This window comes from Diorhabda sublineata, chromosome 1 (assembly GCF_026230105.1).
Source record: "Diorhabda sublineata isolate icDioSubl1.1 chromosome 1, icDioSubl1.1, whole genome shotgun sequence".
Lineage (NCBI taxonomy): Eukaryota > Metazoa > Arthropoda > Insecta > Coleoptera > Chrysomelidae > Diorhabda > Diorhabda sublineata.
In genome coordinates, this window is record NC_079474.1 from 41,673,347 (window position 1) to 41,695,583 (window position 22,237).

Genomic DNA, 22,237 nt, shown 5'->3' on the forward strand with positions numbered 1-22,237 from the left:
CGGGTCAGAAGAAGAGATAACAATGGCCACTGCCATTGGTGTAGGTTCGATTGAGGAATTTGTATATTAGAATGAATCATTCAGCTTTAATTATTGTATTTAAACAATAATAGACCACAAAATTGAGTAAATTGTACAACATAACAAATAGCTATCCATTAATCCAAATACCAAACTCACTATAAAATTATACGGCAGAATTTAATATGGTGGTAGTATAATTCAGTCAAAACGGAACAGAAAATATAATGACTTATTATAATGTGTCAACAACGATGGACAGAAGAAAAATCAGCTGAATGGACGTGATGATTAATAAAAGATCGAAAGGAGAGGTGAACTTCTACATTACCCAGCTTTTGACGTTAGACGGCTACTTCCGACGGTATCTCCACAAAATAAAGTACAAACACCTGAGTGTACGTATTGTGGAAACGACAACGAGATAATGCCGAACAAACGTTCTTCGTGTGTATCCACCGAAAAGGTTTGAGAGAGGAGACTGTCGGTAGCATAAATCCTGATAATATCGTCCAGGTGATGCTTCACAAGGTAGAATGTTGGCAACTAGTATGGCAAAAGATGTAGACGGCTGCCTGTTATGACGCTCTCATAGAAACGTAACAAATGGAACATCATACACGGACAGACCCACCAACCAGAAGTAATATTACAATAGAACCTGGTTGGACGGAGATAACAGAAGATGGTAGAGTCTCATATATCCATCAGCTCTCCTGGTGGAATCCGCTTCTTGGATTACGCTTAAAAAAATGACTTATTACAAGAATAGCTCAGGACTGGAACAATTCGGGGCCCTCGGCAAAGACCTGTAACCTCTGGGAACGCCCCTGCTCCCCTCCTCTGGATTCTTTTTGAAAATTAGGTGCATGAAAACGCTAGGATACCAAAACACATGCTGTAGAACTGTCAATAATTCATTATAACGAGTTTTAAAATGAAGTGCAATATTCAAAGTATTAATAATCGGGAAGCTAGTAGTTTAAAGTAAGTAAGAAAAATTGAAGAAAGTACAAAATTAAAAAATTCAAAACAATTTCGATTGGTGTTACAGGTTGAAGACACAAAATAAAACTGTCCAAGAGTTTCTTAAAATGTTAAAGCTTCGATCTTTTATTTGATCTTCATCAATGAGCAAGAATTAGATGGTGCTATCCCTTTATTGGACACAGTAGTAATTAGGTGATAGAATGGTAAATTATTAACAAATTGATTTTCCAAACCTTCAATATCAGGCCGACTACTTAACTTTGAATCCTAACCATCCTTGGAGATTTTTGTGTATATTGATTTATTTAAATGACTTTTTCATTGTTCATCTGTTTTATACAACAATGTTCTTATTTGTTTATGTTATATAATTTGTCTTAGATACAGCATGTCATTCATTTATATATACATGATAGATATTTATATTATTACACTATCTAATTAATGTTTTACTTCTAATTTCACAATCTTTTATTTACTTGTTTATCTTCATTAACATTTGAGTTATAATGTACCAGAATAGGTTGAGTTTTATTTTCAAAAATATTATCAGAAAGTCAAGTCTTGTATTTTATGCATGTACATTAGTATAAATACTGCATATCAAAAGATGTATTATTCTTAGTTGTACTCCTATAACTATAGTAGCTTCTCCTGTCTTCTTCAAGAAATTAAGAATGTGGAATTGGTTTATAAAACAGGCTAGTAGTTTTTTTATTTCAGTTATTTCACCCCTAGAATAACACATTTGAAAGTATGTGAATAGTATGTATCATCCTCAATTGACAAAGTTCGGTAATGACACCTGTTAATATTCTGAGAATATTTGTACTTAACCCATTTATTATATAGATTTATTTATAATTTCTCAGAAATAACTTCGCTTGTTTAAAATCTTTTAGATTTCAACATTGTTTCCATCTTTGTAGATCAATATTCTGTTATTATTTACCTAATGGTTTAGATAAAAAATAAATCAAAAGTTAGATTACGTAATGAAAACAACAGTAGTCGGATACAGAGATTTTTACACTTGAGAAAAAATATACAATGTGGCATGTTGTAATCTTGTGACATCATCCTCGAAACTTTTGCGATGTAATGCTGGTTGACTACGTTTGAGGGGTACTTTTCCATAAAATTTATGAATAATAAAAGCTTTATTTTTTACAAAAATTGATGCTACGGTACTAAAATTGATCTTGCATACATTTATAGAAGTTTCAACTCCTTATTACTGAAATTTTTATATCTACAGCTTTTCATTATTATAAACTTTTGACCAAATACGTTATACTTAACTTCCAGTTATTGAAATAGTTTTCTATATAACGTCCAAGATATATTTTTCTATCTTGAAAAGATAAAATAAATTTTGTGAAATGAAATTTCTGAATGTGACCTAGAATGTGGTTCATCAATTATACGACCAGTTACAAAATCACGGCTTTAAAAATTGCCACTTCCACCTTTTAGTTTTGCCACTGTCAATGTCAGTAATTTTTGTTATGTTTGTCTTGAAAAATAAAACTTAATTTTCACTATTATTCAAACTTTAATAGCTTGAATTTTGTGTGACATTACGTGAAAAGTTACTTTTGATTTCAAGAGGAAAACCTATTACACACAAAAGATCCAAATAGTGATTTTATTGCTTCACCTTGAAGAAAAATAATAAAACAATTGAATTCATCTGCATTTCCTATGGGTATCCTGTTTCTCGAGCAATAGCACTTAGACTTTTGTCGAAAATGAATATTTTATAAAACATAAACTTAACAAAGTTTTCTCACTTATTGGAACATTGAGGTATTATTTCATATAGAATTTAAATAACTTTCACTCCCATGTGATGTAATTAAGTTAAATTGTAATGTGTACTTTGTTTATATCACAAAATTATTCATTATTTTAATAGATTCAGTGGAAAATGTCCGAAGAAGGACTTGATTGGTTAGGGAATATTTTATCTGAAGTTCAATTGAGCCAGTTTTTAGTACCAATAAGAGATGATTTACAAATATCAAGGTTGGAACATTTTGATTTTGCTACACCTGAAGACTTGGAAAATATTGGTCTCAGCAAACCAGGTAAACTAGTTTGAATTAAAATATAATAATGAAATGGAATTAGAATAACTAAGTTTATATTTTTACTCATTATTTCTTGAAAATCAATTGTAGTTTTATAACTAACTAAGCAGATAATTGAATATAATTGATTTTAGGTGCTAGAAGATTATTAGAAGCTGTAAAAAAGAAACGTACTCAACAAAAAAAGAGAAATTTGATAAACAAATTTATTCCAGCCTCTAATAAAAATCATACGAATAAGAAACATGATGAAATGGTAATTACTGATTTTACTTCTTGCCTAATACAAGAAAGTCATATTACACTCTCAGTTAAACTTGGAGATGGTAGCTTTGGAGTTGTGAGAAGAGGTAAATTATTGTTTCGCTCAATCAGTCATCTTATAATGTAAATTATTTTTTTATTACTAAATATTGTTTTTTATTCATAACTGCAAAATTACTCTAAAACTTTTTTTGTGTTAATAAACCACTCATTAAAATTGATGCTTATCATTACTGATATCTGGACAATGCAAAAATGTTTTTTTATCTATTCCCAGGTACACTATGGGTCAAAAGCTTTTGCGCACCCAATAATCCATTCATTATATTTCAAAATAATACTTTTTAACAAATTTCTCTTTTATATTTTCAGGCTAAAATCAAAATGATATCTAACCAAAAATAATAGAGTCCCTTATTTGTTTATTTTATAAAAATCCATGTTTATATTTTATTACTGACTGGAACAAGTTAAAACTTGCAAGTATGTTTGTTTATTATTTTTGAACTGTTAATTATTTCTTCAGTGCTTATAGTTGAAGTTTAGTCCTAGTTAACCCTCCGAGATGCAAGAACTTACAGTGATTTATACATTTTGGATCAAAAGATCTTTTTGTGAAGTTTGTATATGAATTGTTGTTGTTTTCCCAAATTCAGACTCGTAAGTTTGAAAATGGGTAAAACCAGGGGACTATCTGCTGAAACTCGTGTATTAATTGCAAGTCTTCATAGTCTAGGCTTTTCTACAGTGAAAAGGACATTGAAAGAAGCTAACGTTTTTAGAGGTTATAAAATTAAGAGGTTGCAGTGGTCCAAAGATCATTAAAATTGGATAGATGAAGAATGGGAGAGAGTTTTATAGAGTGATGAGTCAAAGTTTGAAATTTTTGGGTCTAAGAAGAGTGTTTGTACACAGGTCAAAGGAGGAACAGATGTGAAAGACTGCAGAGGCTTGGTAATTATTTGGGGATGTTTTTGAATGAAGGGTGATTGGAGACCTGTTAACAATTGAAGGGATTTTGAAGGAAGAAGGGAATGAAAAATAATTAAGGAAGATGTAGTACTTTCTGGCCAGCGCCTGATCAAAAGATAATTTATCTTCCAGGATGACAACAACCCCAAGCATTTTTCAAGGCTGTGCAAAGAAGAGAGAAGAATAAACTGAAATTAGTGATTTGGTCATCACAGGCACCCAACCTCAACTCAATTGAATTGTGGGGCAATTTAAGTGCATCTTTGGAATATCCTGAAAAACTAATGGAACCAAATAGACGAAGATTATTGTCGAAATTCTTACAGAGCATGTCAACAATGTGCACCCAAATTAAAAGCAAAAGGGGGTTACTTTGATAACTCAAAAATTTAAATATGTAACTATTACAGACTGTAGCTTTATTATCACTACATTGTTATCTACATATGTTCTTTAAAATATATATATTAAAATCGATTGTATTGTTTTTATTTGTTGTGTATCACGCAAACTATAAGATGGGAAAAACCTTTTGACTGGTAGTGTATGTGTTGATAACTTTTTGTACAAAAATGACACTGTTTGACTAAGTATAATAAAACTTGTGAATTGATATTCCCAACATTAGATTAGATGCTACATAATTCATAAATTAATTATTATTCAGAATTAGAACTATCTAAGTAGATAGGTTTGATATGTTAATTAATGTATCACTGCATAAAAACAATTCTTCACTTATGAACATAAATATTTGTAATGATTACTATTGATGAATACTAATGTAATGATACATGAACAACTTCATTTTATGACAAATATTCAAACATTTGTCATTGTAAATGGAAAAACAAGGTTAAATTGTTTGAAGTAACTTTCATAACTTTCTCTGGAAAGGTAAATTAAAATATAAATCTTATAATAGTCTACAATTTGACATAGAAAATTCCATATTAAAAAGTTTTTGATTTCACACAAGAAACAACAAATCAATAATAAATATCAATCCAACTAGAACACAAATCACAGATATCAAAATTTCATAAAGGTTCAAGTTTGGTACAAATATATCAATAAATTACCACTATTAAAAAATAGAGAAAAATTCTAACACTCAACAGCTTAAAAGTATCTGTTAGTTGCCAACTAACAAAAAAGTATAAACTTTATTTGCAAAACAAGCTATAGGATCCCCCTATCTTCCGAAAACATTTCATATTGTAACAATTTCTAATTTTTTTAAAATAAAATTTTTTCCCATATTATTTAGGGATTTGATGACTCGCATGACATGCGTATCAGAATTATATACATAAATTTTTAGAGCTGCTAGTACTTTTAAAAATAAGGATACTTTGTTATATATTTCTCTTCCAAATCTGAACAGTAATGGAGGTATGACGCTTTATAGGGTGAATAACTTGAATCTGATATTGTTGAGAAGTTCATGTTTAAATAAATGATTATAAGATATTAGGTTAAATTATTTTCCAACACCATTTTTCTAATCCCATGCCTCCAGAGTAGATTTGGAAGGTAAGAGGCAGTTATTATGTCAATTTTCAATTATAGTAAAATAGATAACGTTTTTGTAGTATATCTGAATATCTCAAAATTTCAAAGTATCCATTTTAGGTGAATGGATAAGCCCAACAGGCAAAGCACTACCTGTAGCTGTGAAAATTTTAAAAGCTGATGCATTAAGTCAGCCTGGGGTATTTGAGGATTTTATAAAAGAAGTTCAAGCAATGCATGTACTAAGTCATGCAAATCTAATAAGGTACGTAGGTGTGACTTTTATGTTAACTTTACTCATGAAATATTTTAGTTTTTTTTATATCCATTAATATTATCAAGAAGTTTCAAAAAACATTAATTAAACAAGATTACTTATATCAGCAATAACAACAAATTTTGTGTGAAGGTGTGTATTCATATTGTTGTATTTGGATATATGTATAATGAATGAAATGAAATTTCGAATGCATCATTCATCTGATTCTGTAAAAATGAGTACCACAAAATAATGAATCATTCATATTATTTTGTGTTAAAATGTATCCTGACTCTTCCGTTAGAACATATATTTTTTAGGCTGTATGGAGTGGTGCTTTCTCAGCCTATGATGATGGTAACTGAATTGGCTCCATTGGGATCTCTACTGGATTTCCTTAGAAAGCAGTGCCAACATACTCCTCTTCCTATGCTGTGTGAATATTCAACTCAAGTTGCTAATGGTATGGCGTATCTAGAAAGTAAACGATTTTTACACAGGGATTTGGCCTGCAGAAATGTGTTACTTTCAACTGTAGATAAAGTAAGTCAACATAATATTTAAAAGTTTCAATTGAATGGATATAAATTACATCCATTTATTTCTTAATTATAATACATGTATCAGGATGGGGAAAACTGTTTTATACTAACTAATTTGTTATGTTAATAATTTGTATTAATAATAATTGATACCTAATAGAAATGTTTGCACCATATTTCATGATGATATTTTTAAGATTAAAATAGGAGATTTTGGTTTAATGCGCGCTCTTCCACAAGAAGAAGATTGTTATGTAATGACAGAGCACAAAAAAGTTCCATTTCCATGGTGTGCTCCGGAATCATTGAGATTTAGACAATTTAGCCATGCTTCAGATACATGGATGTTTGGAGTAACAGTTTGGGAAATGTTTACTTTCGGGGAAGATCCTTGGATGGGTCTGATAGGTAAACAAACATTCACAAAAATTTATTTGAAAAATATAAATCTATTTGTGTTAGTGCTTGCTGAAATATTAATAACATTTTATTTTATTTCTTTTTGTTAGGCTCCGAAATTCTTCGAAAGATAGAAAAAGAAAACGAACGTCTACCTCAGCCAGACGCATGTCCTCCTGCTATCTATTCAACTCTACTCAAATGTTGGTCAAAGAATCCTCACGACCGCCCTACTTTCGCATCACTTAAGGACTTTTTCCGGAAAAATATGACACCAGTGATGAAAGCCGTTGGAAGGCAAGATGAACCAGGAAAACTAAAAGTCGAAGAAGGTGATGAAATTGCTATTATCGATGGAAGTGCTGAACTCTATTGGTGGAAAGGTCAGCATCAGCAAACTTTCGAAATCGGACTGGTGCCGAGATGTTTAGTTGATCCTATGAGGCCCAAGCAATCTGGTGATATCAGGTATTTACTACATACTCTTATATGGGGAAATATGTGGACTAAAAGTATAATCTAAAAGAGACATATATCCAGTGCTAGATGAACAAAAGCTGGTGAAGCAGATTCAAGAGTGTATAAGTTAGAATCTATTGGATAAATTGTGTATTACTGTTGAAACTTGAAATTCAATCATTACAAATCAAATTTGTTCCACCTTCATTTTTTAGTATAAAAAATGGTTTGTACAAAAAAAATCATTTAAAATCAATAGAACTGGAAAATTGTAAAGAAATAACATAATCACCATTCACTAATAACTCAATATATCTTTCATGTTTCTAAAAATTTTGTCTTCATAAATGCTCTTCTAGATGTAATAAACATTTGAAAGGGGCCTTCTTTGATAAATTTTCTTTTATTAAGAAGACTCAACATTGTCAAATAACGAGTATATTGCTATATTTATATTATATCCTGCCTGATATTAGCACCATTCTGCTCGAATATTCAACTACATTTTTGGATTTACAATCTCTCAGTAACATTAAACACAAATAAGTCATTTATAGTGATAATTCATGATGTGTAGAAAATTAAATGGCATTTTCAAGAGAAACTTCATTTATGTTGGTTTGTTTCAAATATAATGTATAATAAAATGAATTCTCAGCAAACCACTTCAACATTCCTTCATCCATACTGGTCATGGTTCAGCCTTTGGTGAATCCTGGGGTAGCCCTTCTTACATTGATGAAATGTATCTGAATAATCCCATGGATCCTCCAGATGTAATGGGCTTACAAAGGGAATCGAAACCATTACCGGAGCTAACGGATCGGAAAAAAGTAACAAAAAGTAGTAAGTATATAAACTATAAGTATATAACTTTCAATAAAAAGTATAACCATTTATTTTCCATACCAAATTGAATCGTTTAGTTCTTAGCCAGGAAGTGTATACTCAATTTTCTAATTATCCATGCTACAGATTATCAGTAAAGTTTTACAGCGAATTTTGCTATAACAACCGCCATTAGGGCACTAACTAAATGCAATTAACAACTTGATGCAACATGTAATTTACATTGAGAAGTATAAGTTATTGGTAGCTCTTCAAGATTATCTAAATGAAAATATAACGTTTTGGTAGATAACAGTCCTTATCAATTATTTTGTGCAGTAAATATAATAACTTTTTCAGTTAATGGCTCTCTACGTAAACCTTCAGAAAAACAATTTAATTATAAGAGATTAACAAATCAGGATAGTTTTAAGCTTAAACCACAAAGACCACCAGATCCAAAAATAGACACTAGCAGGGAAGGAGTACTTGTTGATATTTCTCCAGAAGACAGACCTGTATTAAGAGTAAAAGACACAATTAATAGTAGACCGGAATCTAGAGCTGTATCACTCTTAGATGAACCCATAGACGTACCTCAAGAAGGTGAGATTAAATAATCGAAATTATATAAATATTGAAAAAATAATCACTTGATGTTTATTATTTTATAGATAACGAAGTGTGGTCAACGGAAACTCAAAATCAAGATTTGTATCCACCTCCATACAACTCTCCGCCATCTTACTATAACACATCTGCTTTTACCTCTGTTCAATCAAATACCTATACTACAACTGACCCTTTTGACACTTCCACGGTGTTTCAATCGGTCCAAAAAGCTCTCTCCCCAGTGTCATCAACGCCTACAAGTACATTTATCAATAAAGTAACTCAAAATTTGTTTGAGACAAGTCCAAGTAAAAATTTTAGCCAAAGCTCAACTTCTAATAGCAAAGTAGTTCAGAATCTCTTCGAGTCTAGTCCTATTAGAAATCGTAATCATAACAAAAGTTATGTTCAGGGAGATATATCTAATAGAAGTTTGAATTTTTTCAAAACTGGTGAGTATATTTATATCTGAACTCTTCTGTATCAACATTTAGAAATAAACAAACATCTATTTTAGAAAGGGATCCAATTGTATCAAAACAAGTTTCTACTGTTCAGAAAAACTTGGGTACATTCATTAATAAGCCTGAAGATAATTTAGCAAACGGTATTTCTTTACTAAAACTTTCTCCGGACCAAAAAGACGACCCAAAGAAATTTATAGCCGAATTAGAAAAATGTCTTTTAGATAAAGAAAATGAAGTTCCTGTATTAGATCCACCAGTGCCAGATAGAATGGAAAAAAAGAGCAATGAAATTGCTGGCGCTTTTCCGAAAGTACAAAACCGTAAGTAGAGACGTTTCAGTTCTTAGATTACCCGTTGGTATCTTCAATTTTTATTTTTTTTTTTTATAGAAACGTATTCTAACTTGGGAGATTTCTATGCCAAAACACTCGACAACTTCCAGAAAAACGACACAACTTCCATTATAAATAAAATATGGTTTGAATCCACGTGTAACGGTAATTTAAAACAGAATAATAAAAACGTAGATGCACAAAAGAAAAAAGAAAATATCACAGTCAATGCAGAATTTGATCCATACAGTTCGATCCGAAGATATGATCCTGTGTATTCTTCGACTAATTCCATTGTTCCTGGAAATAGTTATTATGACTTAACTCCTGATGTAGCAGGTGTGTGTTTTTTATAAATGTTAGGGTATTGATTAGTTCAAATGAAACCACACCAATTTATCTTGTGTTATGATTAAAATATTTCATACAGCTCAATTATGATTTTAAAGTATCACTAATTGTTATGTTTTAAATTCGAAAAATTCAGAGGAAATTACATCACAAAGTATTTTTGTAAATGTTCTATGAACATTGTTTTAGGTTCAGTTCAGAATATCTATAACCCACCAGTTCAGACAATCTATAACAACTTTACTCCATCACTCCTTTCTAATAGTAATACTCTCTACAACAATACAAATAGTTATAAATCACTGGCTAATATCAATGATCCATATTCAGCAAGCAATGAATACAACAGCCAATCATCGAGGTATGGTTATAGCACTGTAGCAAGTAGTATTTGTAGTAGACAGTACAGTGAAGTTGGTAGGCAGCATAGTGAAATAGGTAGACAATACAGTGAAGTGCCACAAGAGAGTTTGTATCATGAAATACCTGAGAATGTGTACAATGATGTTGAAAATGATGATATACTGAAACCTCATAGACCAGCTCCAACAAAACCTGGTGCTCTACAACCTCTGAGTATGCAACAGATCCAGAGGAAGATTCAGCAAGGACAGGTAATATTTATATACAGGGTGAGTCGGGAGGAGCGCACCAAATTCTAGGAGTGTATTATACACGTGAAAATAATGTAAAAAAACTCATATGTTCTTACCCGAATTCCATTTGTTTTCAAGTTATGGAGTATTGGAGGTATTTTTGAACATTTATTGAAAGAACGCTATGATTAAGAAAATTTTTTGTGATAATTTGTTTATTTGTTAATATGCTATAACTTGAAAACAAATGAAAATCAATAAAAACATATGAGTTTTTACATTATTTTCACGTGTATAATACACTCCTAGAGTTTGGTGCGCTCTTCCCGACTCACTCTGTATTGTTTTTTACAACAAAACCAAAAAAAAACAGTAAACTCTTTATAGAATAACATTACTAATCTTACTATTTTACAGTTGTCAGCTGATGCAGAACGACTGATGACTCCAGAGTATAGGAGTAATAAAATAAGTCAAGTACGGGATTGTATACCAGATGTAGATATAGATGAGTGTCTGTCAGTGTTACAAGCCAGTGGTTGGGATGTTGCTTTTGCAGTAAAGACGTTAAAGATAAATAAATTGGTTAAGTATGTATTTTTGGTGTCTAAATTAATTACAATATTGTATATTTTATTTGACCTCGATAACGATCAGATCGTATAAATATATAATCATAGTTTTGATTCTATGTGTTTACCTCGAAATGAGAGGACAATATGAAGGTGTAGCAGTCATACTGCTAGAGAAAATATTATGAAAAGAATTTATCCAACAGATATTTGCGATTACGAAGGTTGGTTGTTGGACATTATAGCTGGTTGTGTTGCTAGCACATAATCAACAACTACTACCACCACAACAAAAATATATAGTAGAGGTACTAAAGTTCGAAATAAAGCGTACGAAAAAATATAAAATCCAACTTTATCAGTGACTACAAAGGTTCTCGAATGTCTGTTCCAAAAACAAAAACTAATTGTTGGTGGTTACCAAGGCTGGAAAACATGAATTTCCAAATTGATCCAAATTGCTTATGGAACTGGAGGCATTGGTTGGGATTGTGGTGGCTCACATATCAATGAAACGTTTGTCCTAACAGCTGCTCATTGTTTATAAAGATGGAGATGCTAGACTAGTTAGAGGAGGTATTTTAAATAAAAGTGACACATTATATCTACAAGTAATAAATGTAACATTTCCTGTTGTAGAGGCAAGCGCATTTTATGTAAGCCTTACGTTCGCTTTTATTCAATTTTAACTTTTTATTTTCTTATTTTGCAACGTTGATTATTGTGAAATTTTCGAAATTACACTAATTAATGTTTGCATTGCAGTTGTGCCAACTCTATTAACAATTAGCATTGAATAACATAATTAATTTGATTTTATCTTATAGGTTAGGACTAGCAGACAGTTCTCGATGTGAAACAGCTCTACAGCACACTAATTGGAATGTTGAATTAGCAGCTTCAGCTATTCTCGACTCCTAGTTGAAATAAAACTGCAGCAAAAAAGCAGTTTGGAATTTACATGTCACTAGTCATGCCATAAATTCGGTTTTGGCAATATATTTTAAAATATTGTATTATATAGTAAGCATAAATAATCATAACAAATCTTTTATGAGTGTTTGATTTGTTATAGTCAAGTTATTGAGAAGAAATTACAAATATTAACCCAAGCTAAATTAGTTTGATCATTGGTACTATCATGATTTTTTTTTGTTTACAATGTATACATATTTATTTCTTAATTTTAAATTTTTTTCCATATCATCAATAAGCTCTAATATTTCTATGAGACTTTTATATTTTATCCATAGGATTTTAAAAAAATTAGTCACTTCTTTTTTCTAAATTTCTCACCTTATCTCCTTTCAAGTTAGATAATCTATATTCAACTAGTTGTTTGGACTAATAAGTAATGTTTTGAGAAGTTTGCCCTACTTTCCATCAATTATCTAGTGCCAAGTGCCAACAGATTATCTTCTTTGATGTTGTACCAAAAATAATTTAAGGTTGTCTCCATATGGTAACCTTCCATGTCTAATATTCCTGATATACTTGCACCCAAATGAGGTGCGATTGTATTTCCGAAAAATTCTACAATTAAAAGTGTAATGTTTCATTCTCTGTTATGTTGATTCAAATCTATCTTCGATGAAAACGTAAACAACATATCAATAAACTAAGAAATTTCAAGCAAAACTTCGCCATCTACTTGTATGAATAACTTTTTGGTTCAACAAAACTAGAAGTTGTGTCCCGAGAGATTTAAGGTCAACAATTTTTTATAAATCTCTCTCTCACAGTCTTGATTGACTGAATGGTATCAATTGAAAGTGTAATTTGCTTTTTAAAAATATCAAAAAATACTGGGATTTACTGTATAAAAGAGTAAGTTACCATAGATGGTATGAAAACTGTGATACTAATCTCTCTTTTGCTCATATCTAAAATATATTTACATAAAAAGTTTGCCAGAAACCGAATTTGTGTTATTATTAGACCGTTACATTATTTACTCATTAATTAAGAATCGTTAATTATTACTTGTGCCAAAGGAAATATCTAGTTATATCTGGTGAGTCATTTACTTCACAAAGTTTTTCTAAAAACTTCGTGTTCACATTCTATTAATTAAATGACCCATCGAATATTTAGCTTTTATTGCTAATAAATTTAGAATATGTCACCGAAATGGGATTTTAGTTGATACACACTATATAGGACATTACCGTTAGTCATTGAACAATAATGGCATAATTATTTTTGAATTGCATAATCCATCATCAATATTTCATAGGATTTTGGAGTTGTTGTAGGTCTTTTCACTGACACCATCACAATGATAATTATAGAAATACTTGTCAGGCAAGCCTTTTGAACTGATTCTCTCGACTTACTCTAACCATTATAAATAAAAGGTAAATACTTTCTAAGCATAAACAAAATTTTTTGTATTTCTAGTTTTTTTAAGAAAATAATTTAATTGGCACAGATTAATGCTGGGGCAGATTTAGAATAAAATGATGTATTATGAGAACAAATAAGAACTAATAATGCAGACGATGCAAATACTATGGTGAGTAGTTATTTCTAATAGAATATTAGTCGGTGCCATTGAAAAGACTCATATAATCATCTAATTAGAAGCGTTTTGATGTTAATGGAACCACCTATAGTTAGTATCAACATAACTCCTATACTAATATTAAAATTTTAGTTTAATAGAAAATACCTTGTAGAAAAGTATCAGCCAATTTTCTCATCTTCATGATATTTTAAACGACTGGTTTTCCTGTCAAAATGTATCAACAACAAATTAAGTGGAATGATATTCTAATCAGTATTAATCAATTTCTATGTTACTCTCTGGAAATATTAAAAATTAAATTAATTAAGATGGAAGCTTTGTTGTCATTTACTGATCAAATATTCCGTTCCAATTTGGGGATAGGCAAGGTAAAATAAAACGAAGCGACTCATATTCGATTGTATTGTCATTAAATTGAAATATATTTCAAATTATGAAAATTTTATGTAAACTCCATTGGGATGTCCACCTTTTAACCGCAAACCATCACTACTATCATTGGCTGATGATCATTTTGTTTTTATTTTCATTCAAATGATGACATTAAGGCCCCCTTTTGGAACTACCATAAATTACTTACGTAGTCCACTTTCTATATTTTGAAGCAAAAATAAAATTCTCTCAATTCTTTATTGATCTATGATTTAGGTTTAAGGTAATTTATGGTGTATTTAAATGTCGCTTCCGTTTAGAAACAATTATTATGTTCCTTCTATTCGTTTATTTCCTTTTGAACTCTTCTCTAACTAATATGATTCAATGTTTATATTATTTGAGGCAACAATTCAATACTCGTTTTATTAAATAAAATATTTACAAAATCTTTTATTAAAGTACAAATTCGTGTTTGGGTATCTCTAATTAATATAAAATAGATTAATCTAATTGATAAATGTTGAATTTAACCATGAAAAACATGGAAATTTTATATCAAGCGTGAGTATTTTTCGTTCTAGACATTTTTATCAGTCGTAATTTTAGTTCTATTTCACTTGATATACCTATAACCTATACAAAAAGACATCCAAGAACATAATTTTTAAAACTGAATAGATGAATACATCTGTAATAATTTTCATTTCAATGTTATTTTATTTGTGTTTATTTTTGTGTAATATACATTTATGTTATTTATTAAAATCTCGAGTCATTATACATGTATTTTTAATATGTTTAGATTTAATAGCATCAGAATCGTATTTAAAACACAAGACTACAATTACAGGAAATTTAAAGTTTTTTTAAATGCAATAATTCGTGTATAACGAGTACCTCATCGGTTTTAGTACTATTCATTTTATTTCCTATTATTCACTATGAGTAATATGAATGATTAATCAGATATACACCAATATTTAGGTAAGCATTATAAACATTCTTTCTTTCAACTAACAGCTGCAGTATTCAAACGGTTTGGTTGCACTGTGGAAACCTTGTTGTTTACAATAACTATGTAGTACAATAATCCTCCTTATAACAAGGGAATCCTCCAATATAACGCGGGAATGATCAACATTATATTCTTGTACATACTGTGAAATTTATAATGATTTATACAGTTCATAATTAATTTTACAAGTGTGTAAATTGTGTTGTTAATTAAATAAAATTATTTGACGAAGGAAATTTTCAGAGCCTGCATAGAAACGGCAGACAGTGAATTTTCAAGTTAACGAAGATAAGTCGAAGGTCATGATAATTACAACACCAGAAAGGAAAAGAGCAATGGGAAGTTTGTCAATAGAATTGAACGAAAGAAAGGCAATGAGCTTAGAACAAGTTCAAAGTCATGTATATCTTGTGGTGAATATCAAGGACGACGATGACGAGGGAGAAAATCTGGAAGGGAGGATGACGAGGGAGAATGAACAGTTGGGAGCACATAAAATCCTAAATAATTTCCAGGAAGGCGAAGCTATATCTATACAAAATAATAGAGCAACAGTGAGCTACTGAGGCGAATCGTAGATTCTTAATAAAGCAGAGGAAGAAATGTGGGATATATGGGAAAGAAAAATACTCAGAAGGATACTAGGAGGTAAAAAAGAAGACCACAAATAAATAATGAAATTTGGTTGGGAAGCATTACTAAAGAAAATAATGAGATCCAAACGAATAGAATGGCTGGTTCACATACAAAGAATGCCAGATTTTAAAGTAACATTATACGAGGGGTCGTAAGAACGCTTTATATGGGAATACTCCTACAACGCGGAACCAATCTACCGTGTTATAGAAGGGATTACAGAATTATTTGAGTATCCGAGATTTAAACTCACACAGGTTTAGAATTATATAATGATATAATGCTGACATTAGTTTATGGGGGACAGTTATTCATCGGTATTGTTTAAAAGACCTTTAGTTATTACATAGTTTCATATTTTTTGAACTGTATGCAATTTAAAGGTAGTCCTAGAGTTCAAAAATTACAATTTATGTATGACTTTTCTTATTTTGTTAAATCAAAGTATAAGTATTGACGATTTGATTTATTTAATAGATTTATACATGTAAACTATCACTCCTTGAAAATTATCTTTGTTGGAAATAAAGCCTTATTCTACCACATATTCACCAATAAATCATGGTATGTTTTATGTTAAACAAAAAATTGAAAGTCTTGATGTTATTTTGTCTTTTAAAAATTCTTTTTCACTTTTATTTACCATTGTAATAAAAAAATATCTTAATTTCATGTATACTTTAGAACCAGTTCAATCCAATGTTGAACTAGATCTGTATTAGTTATGATAAAACAAAATAAATATTTTTTTAAACTGTTGTTTAATTTGATAATTATGGAATGGCTCAGAGTTGTGGATTAACAATACAGGGAAATGAAAAGTTGCCTACAATATCACAGCTGATATTCCTGGAACTATTGATATTCATACCACCACTATACCAACAACTTCAACTGAAGAGTGTTTCGACAACCATTATCATCTTCAGAGATCAAAGGTAAACTCGGTTTACTTTGATTGTACATACGTGAATTATGACATCATGTCCGATATTCGTTTTAACGATTTAGCGAAACAATAATTATAAAAAAAATATGCCCGTGTACAATGGAAAATCAATCTTTTTGGAATCGATCGACAGTCTATTGAAGACCTGTACTACATTGTAGTACAGGAAGCATCTATGATAGTATAGCATGATCAAAGTAGCACTATTTATTTTGTAAGTACAATATATGAGTTCAGACAATCTTATAAAAGAAATTTAAACTGATTTTAGTAAATTTAAGGTTGGTTCACTTCCTATCAATTCAAACTCCAAATTTAAATAAAATTACAAACATAAATCAAAAAAAGAAGACCTAACCTAACCAGCCAAATTTAGAGACAGCTACCGTTGACAACCCTATCGTTACAAGAACTATAGTTTATATGCTTTAATTAATATTTATTGTGTATATTAGTTTTAGGACAATTAAATTGAAAAAAGTCTCTCAAGAACCTGATACCTACAATAGTAATGAAGAGACCGAAAATGTTTTTATGTTATAAAAGTCAGTCTAAGTTGTAACTGTAACGCAATTGTACCGAACAAACAGAGTTAATTTGTAGTTTGACTCATTAAATATATTTTTTGAAAAAGGACTTCTCCTTTATCAATTACATATTTCGCGCATCAGATAGTATCTATCTATCAGTGTTAGTGTAGTGGTAGTAAGCAGTGTGTTCATTACTCACTAAATATGATCAGGAGAGGATCAGAAGGTACAAAAACACAATCACGAAAAATGATTTATGAAGAAATTAGATCTGATGAAGAAGCTGGCATATCCAGTGTCATTGGAGATATAAAATCACGAATACTTTTGTAGTTTGGACACTTTCAGAGAAAAATTTTAGAGGGACCGTCGAAAACCCAAAATATATGCTATCGGGAGAAGATCAATACCAAGTATCTCGTGGTTGGACTAAGTGATTGTTGATTTAAGAAGAATGAAAGTCACCTGATGGAGAAACAAGATCAGCGATGCATGGAGTAAATTATAGTGCAGATATGCCAAGTACACATTTTTGCCGGATAAATGAATATTTCTAAAACAGTAATAAAATGAAATGTTTACTTAAAGTTTTTGTATAAATATTGGTATGAAAAATACTATACAGGGTGGTTCATTAAGAATTTTATTATTCCTTAAATATGTAACAATAACAAATTTGTAAGCAAAAATAAAAAACTTCAAAGCAAATGCTCAAAATGCCCACCATTTACTTCAATACATTTCATGATCCGCTTTCATAACCCCTTTCATGACAACACCCCGTATCTCGGAAACAAGCAATATTTGCATAAGGCATGTTGTGTTGTGTTGCAATTATTATCTCGACTTTATTTAGAGTCATCAATAATATAATGATATAGGATCCAGGTAGAGAAAAATAAATGACAACAATAAATAAAATAATTTTTATTTTTACAATATTGAGCGACAATTTACCAATTTAATAATCTTTATGATTAAAACATCATTCTAATCAATAAATAAACTGTCCAAGTGGTTTTATATACAATATGCTTATGTAATCAGACACCATGTGAGAAAAAAGAAACTCCGAAGTAATATACATTGAGTAATATTTTTGGACACAACAACTGTTAAAGCAGGTATGCTGACTATAGATAATAGGTGAGCTATCTGTACTTTAGTAAGTACAAACACTCATACTATATCCATAAATGACACAGAGTAATATTCTTCATGACCGTTGCAAAGCCAATACAGGATGAACCATCCATTTAGTATCAAAGTATTATCGTAAACATTATTTTTTTTTTCTATTTTTGTCTCAGACAGGCTCCATTATACGTTAAGTAATATTTTTGAACACAAATGACATGGAGGGAAGTAAACGCCCACATTTTTATCGATTTTTACAAAATATTTCTCATCCTTTTATTAAATTACAGTAGATAGTTCCTTATACATATAATATACAAAAAATACTGTATTGTATTTATTGTATTGTACTTAATATCTTGATTAAAAATATGTCTGTACAACTTAAAAATTAAAATTGACAAAATATATAGCATTGCCTCCTTTTAAATGTAATATAATATACTTTCCATTCCATAACAAACTTTCAAAATATAATTACTGACCTACCAGGCTCTTTGCTTACCACTAACACTGATTCAAATTTTATATAAGTACAATGTTTGTTGAGCTTTCATTTTCAGATCTTTAGTCTTTGCATTTGTCTCTTTGATAAGTATTAATGCTAGATTTTGTCCATTTTTTGTACAAACAGTTCGTTAATCCCTCACGTGAAAAAATTTAAAATATATTTCTAGATTGGATTGTTGAGTGGTCAGTTTCCCTTAATATATTTGAAAATGTGAATCTCATGGTTTTTTATAGAAGATTACCCAATTTAACAAAGAATGTCAGTGTTGAATAAAAGTTGTACTCATATTGAAAAAATATAATTATCATATTATATAATTTCATATAAATGATTTCAAAATAATCCATAAAACTTGTTAATTGCTAAATAATCTTAATTTTCTCACATTGTGCAAATTCTTTGGGATATATCAATTATATCAGTTCTCAAGTTCCCACCATTCTTTGGTTACATATTATATTATCTGCATAAATAGTAAAAATCTGACTAATCAAATAAAGACAGGATATTCACATTAGTCAAATTATTACTTATAAATATATAAAAGTGCATTTTTTTATAATTGAGATTGGGTAATATAAATTTCGGGAATCAACCAATGCTGAATTGCTCTTTTTGAATTTAACTTCTATTCGCATGTATTTTTGAATGATGTTAAATGCTTAAATAAATAAATCATATGATTTTCGAGGGATTCAGATTCTTATTTGTAGAATATTAATGGATTAATTTCATTACAAACAACTTGCTACATGTTGTTAATACACTTCAGTTACTTCTAAACATTGATCAAAGATATACAATAATTGTATATCATCTTTACACACATATATATCTCAAAGGATTTTTTGTAATGACTAAAATATACCTAGTTAAAAACAAGTGCCATGGTCTTTTTGTTTTTTAATTAATGATGTTAGCTTCAATAAGGCCTAGTTTCCACATATAGGTAGTATTAATATTTTAACACTATTCTCATTCAAATATATATTATAAATTATATAATATATACATGCATATCTACTTAATTGATTCCTGAAATTATATTATTTAATAATATATAAATGTTTCTCATTTTTGTTGTTAGCTTGATTATATCATACATAGATTATCAGTTGTATCTTATTATATAATTTGTTTACAAACATTTACGTAACTTAAATATATCACACATTATAAGTATCACGTGAAAATAGTTACAATACAAAAAAATATATATTTATAATATATGTTTATACAATTGAAAACGATTCAACTCTTCTTCTAGTAATAAATAATATACAAAGACATAGCGATTTAGTTTGAAGTTGGTACCAGTGTCTGAGTTCAAAATAGATTAATTTTAATTAAAAATATACAAGGCTGAGATTAATATTTTATCTATCCGATAGAGAAAGAGCCAGTGATCAATTTTTGGGATCAATTATTTCAAAAGTCATGAAACTTTCCACAATAAATATTGAAAATGAATAGGCACTTCTGGCAGCCCTCATTTACAATGCCAGAACGAAATTCCATCACCAACAATCTACCAGAGTGAAAAAGGTCTCCGGTCTAGTGTAAGTAAGATAGAAATATGGAACCTTGCTTTTAATATTGTGGAAACATTACTTCAGAGAGATTTGAAAATAAAGTTATTAAATTTGATGCATGTCATTCGCTTCCATGTCTAGCTGAAGTGTATCAACACGTATTAAAAATGAAATATATCGTCTGCATTTGGAGAAATGCACATCTGGATGAAGATCAGCTACCACCTACAGTAAGTGATACTACCGCTAACGACAACATTGATATAGAAGCAGATTATGTCAATACTGATGGTAAATGATTTTTTTCTATAAATTGCTTACATATTATTTACGTATGTATGAAGTCATAAAATTTTAATTATGCTTCTAAATGTTCTTGATTTTAGGTCTATTCTGTTTTAAAATTAGTTTTTTTAATAGTTTCTAAAATATTGATAAAAAATTGACGTTTCGACTAATTTTAAGTTTTTATCAAAATATGATATTTTGGCAAAGACCCAAAATTAGTCGAAACGTCAATTCCTAATCGATCTTTCAAAAATCATTAAAAAAATGATATAATGAGATATTAGAGTTTCGAATTGAGTTAATTGAAGATTCTAATTATTCTGTATTCATTAAGCTTTGAGCATTGATGACGGCGACCAATATGATACAGCACTTTTGTATTTTTCAATTAATACAATAAAATTAATCTTGAATTTTATATACTCTCCTATCCACCTTCTGTATTTCTTCTGACCAACTTTTATTTTACTCTCAATCTTTCTAACCCACAAGTTTTCATATTTCTATCTTACTTGCATTCGCTCAGAGACATTTTTCGCTGTGGTTGATTGTTGGTGATGAAATTTCGTTCTGGCATTGTAAATTATTAATTGTTTATATTTTGTAAATTTTTTGTCAAAATTTCAAAATGAATGAAATGACAAAGATGATTTTGTTTAAATATTTATGACGTTCTGTTAATAATTTGGAGAAATGTAAACGTTCTGGCAAAAATTGCATGTAGTCAAATTAATGTCACAAGTAATTTCCTAGAATTTCAGGCATGATACTCCAATAAAATAAGTCTTAATTCTTACCCTCCTTAAAATTTTTGCTTGGACGCAGAGGACTACAAGCAGTGTCTTTTCATTTTCAGTAAGGATAGAGATTTATCCTGGAAAGTTTCGTGACTTTTGAAATGATTACCTGGCTCTTGGTCTATGAAAATTTTTAGGTAACTATTGAGTAATTATATTATAGAATGATACCTTAAGTAAGTGCCGAATTTACCACTATGCCGCGACCGGGCCGCAAGCAGAAGGGGGTCGCAGCGTTTTATGAAAAGTGATATTGAGATAATCGTTATGTATTAATACGAAATGTACTTTATACTTTCATTATTTAAGATATATCAACTACTGATTGAAATAACGTACATTTCAGTTCAGCCGCAAATACGCTAAATCCGGCACTGCCAGTGCTTAAAATAACTTCAATACAATTATTTTGATACATTTTATATTTATAATCATAAGTCTATTTAGAAAGATAATAAACCAATTTTTTACACTTAAATATGCTTTCGAAACCATGAAACATCTTTTTGTCTCTAGAAATTAAACTGTAAATGAAGTTTGTTTTATTTTGAACGAGTATATTTAAACATAATCACCAGATGTGAGTAATAAAATCAGCAACCAGTTTATCATATCAATATAACCTATCAGCAACAAATTTCATGTTTAATAATTACGGTTCATTTTAT

At 29.8% G+C, this 22,237-nt stretch overlaps 1 protein-coding gene across 2 annotated transcripts; it reads left to right on the forward strand.

The window, feature by feature from the left end:
- Positions 1–2,475: 2,475 nt before the first annotated feature.
- LOC130444471 (activated Cdc42 kinase Ack) lies at positions 2,476–14,952 on the forward strand. 2 transcript variants are annotated; one of them, XM_056779599.1, is made up of 15 exons: positions 2,476–2,820; positions 2,930–3,101; positions 3,239–3,454; positions 5,976–6,120; positions 6,435–6,657; positions 6,854–7,064; positions 7,166–7,523; positions 8,173–8,360; positions 8,703–8,948; positions 9,017–9,406; positions 9,472–9,741; positions 9,811–10,092; positions 10,294–10,718; positions 11,118–11,290; positions 12,100–14,952. In XM_056779599.1, exons 2-15 carry the CDS (start codon positions 2,942–2,944, stop codon positions 12,191–12,193), a joined length of 3,381 nt encoding a protein of 1,126 aa, XP_056635577.1. In that variant the 5' UTR covers positions 2,476–2,820; positions 2,930–2,941; the 3' UTR covers positions 12,194–14,952. The 2 variants fall into 2 exon arrangements, with proteins under 2 accessions (XP_056635577.1, XP_056635585.1); XM_056779607.1 differs by having other exon boundaries at positions 10,435–10,718.
- Positions 14,953–22,237: the final 7,285 nt, after the last annotated feature.

Excerpts from the sequence above, each read along its gene's own strand:
- LOC130444471 (XM_056779599.1), top strand. The coding sequence starts at position 2,942 with ATGTCCGAAGAAGGACTTGATTGGTTAGGGAATATTTTATCTGAAGTT. Across the intron at positions 8,361-8,702 it reads GAAAAAAGTAACAAAAAGTA|TTAATGGCTCTCTACGTAAA; the intron begins GTAAGTATATAA and ends TAACTTTTTCAG. Across the intron at positions 9,407-9,471 it reads TTTGAATTTTTTCAAAACTG|AAAGGGATCCAATTGTATCA; the intron begins GTGAGTATATTT and ends CATCTATTTTAG.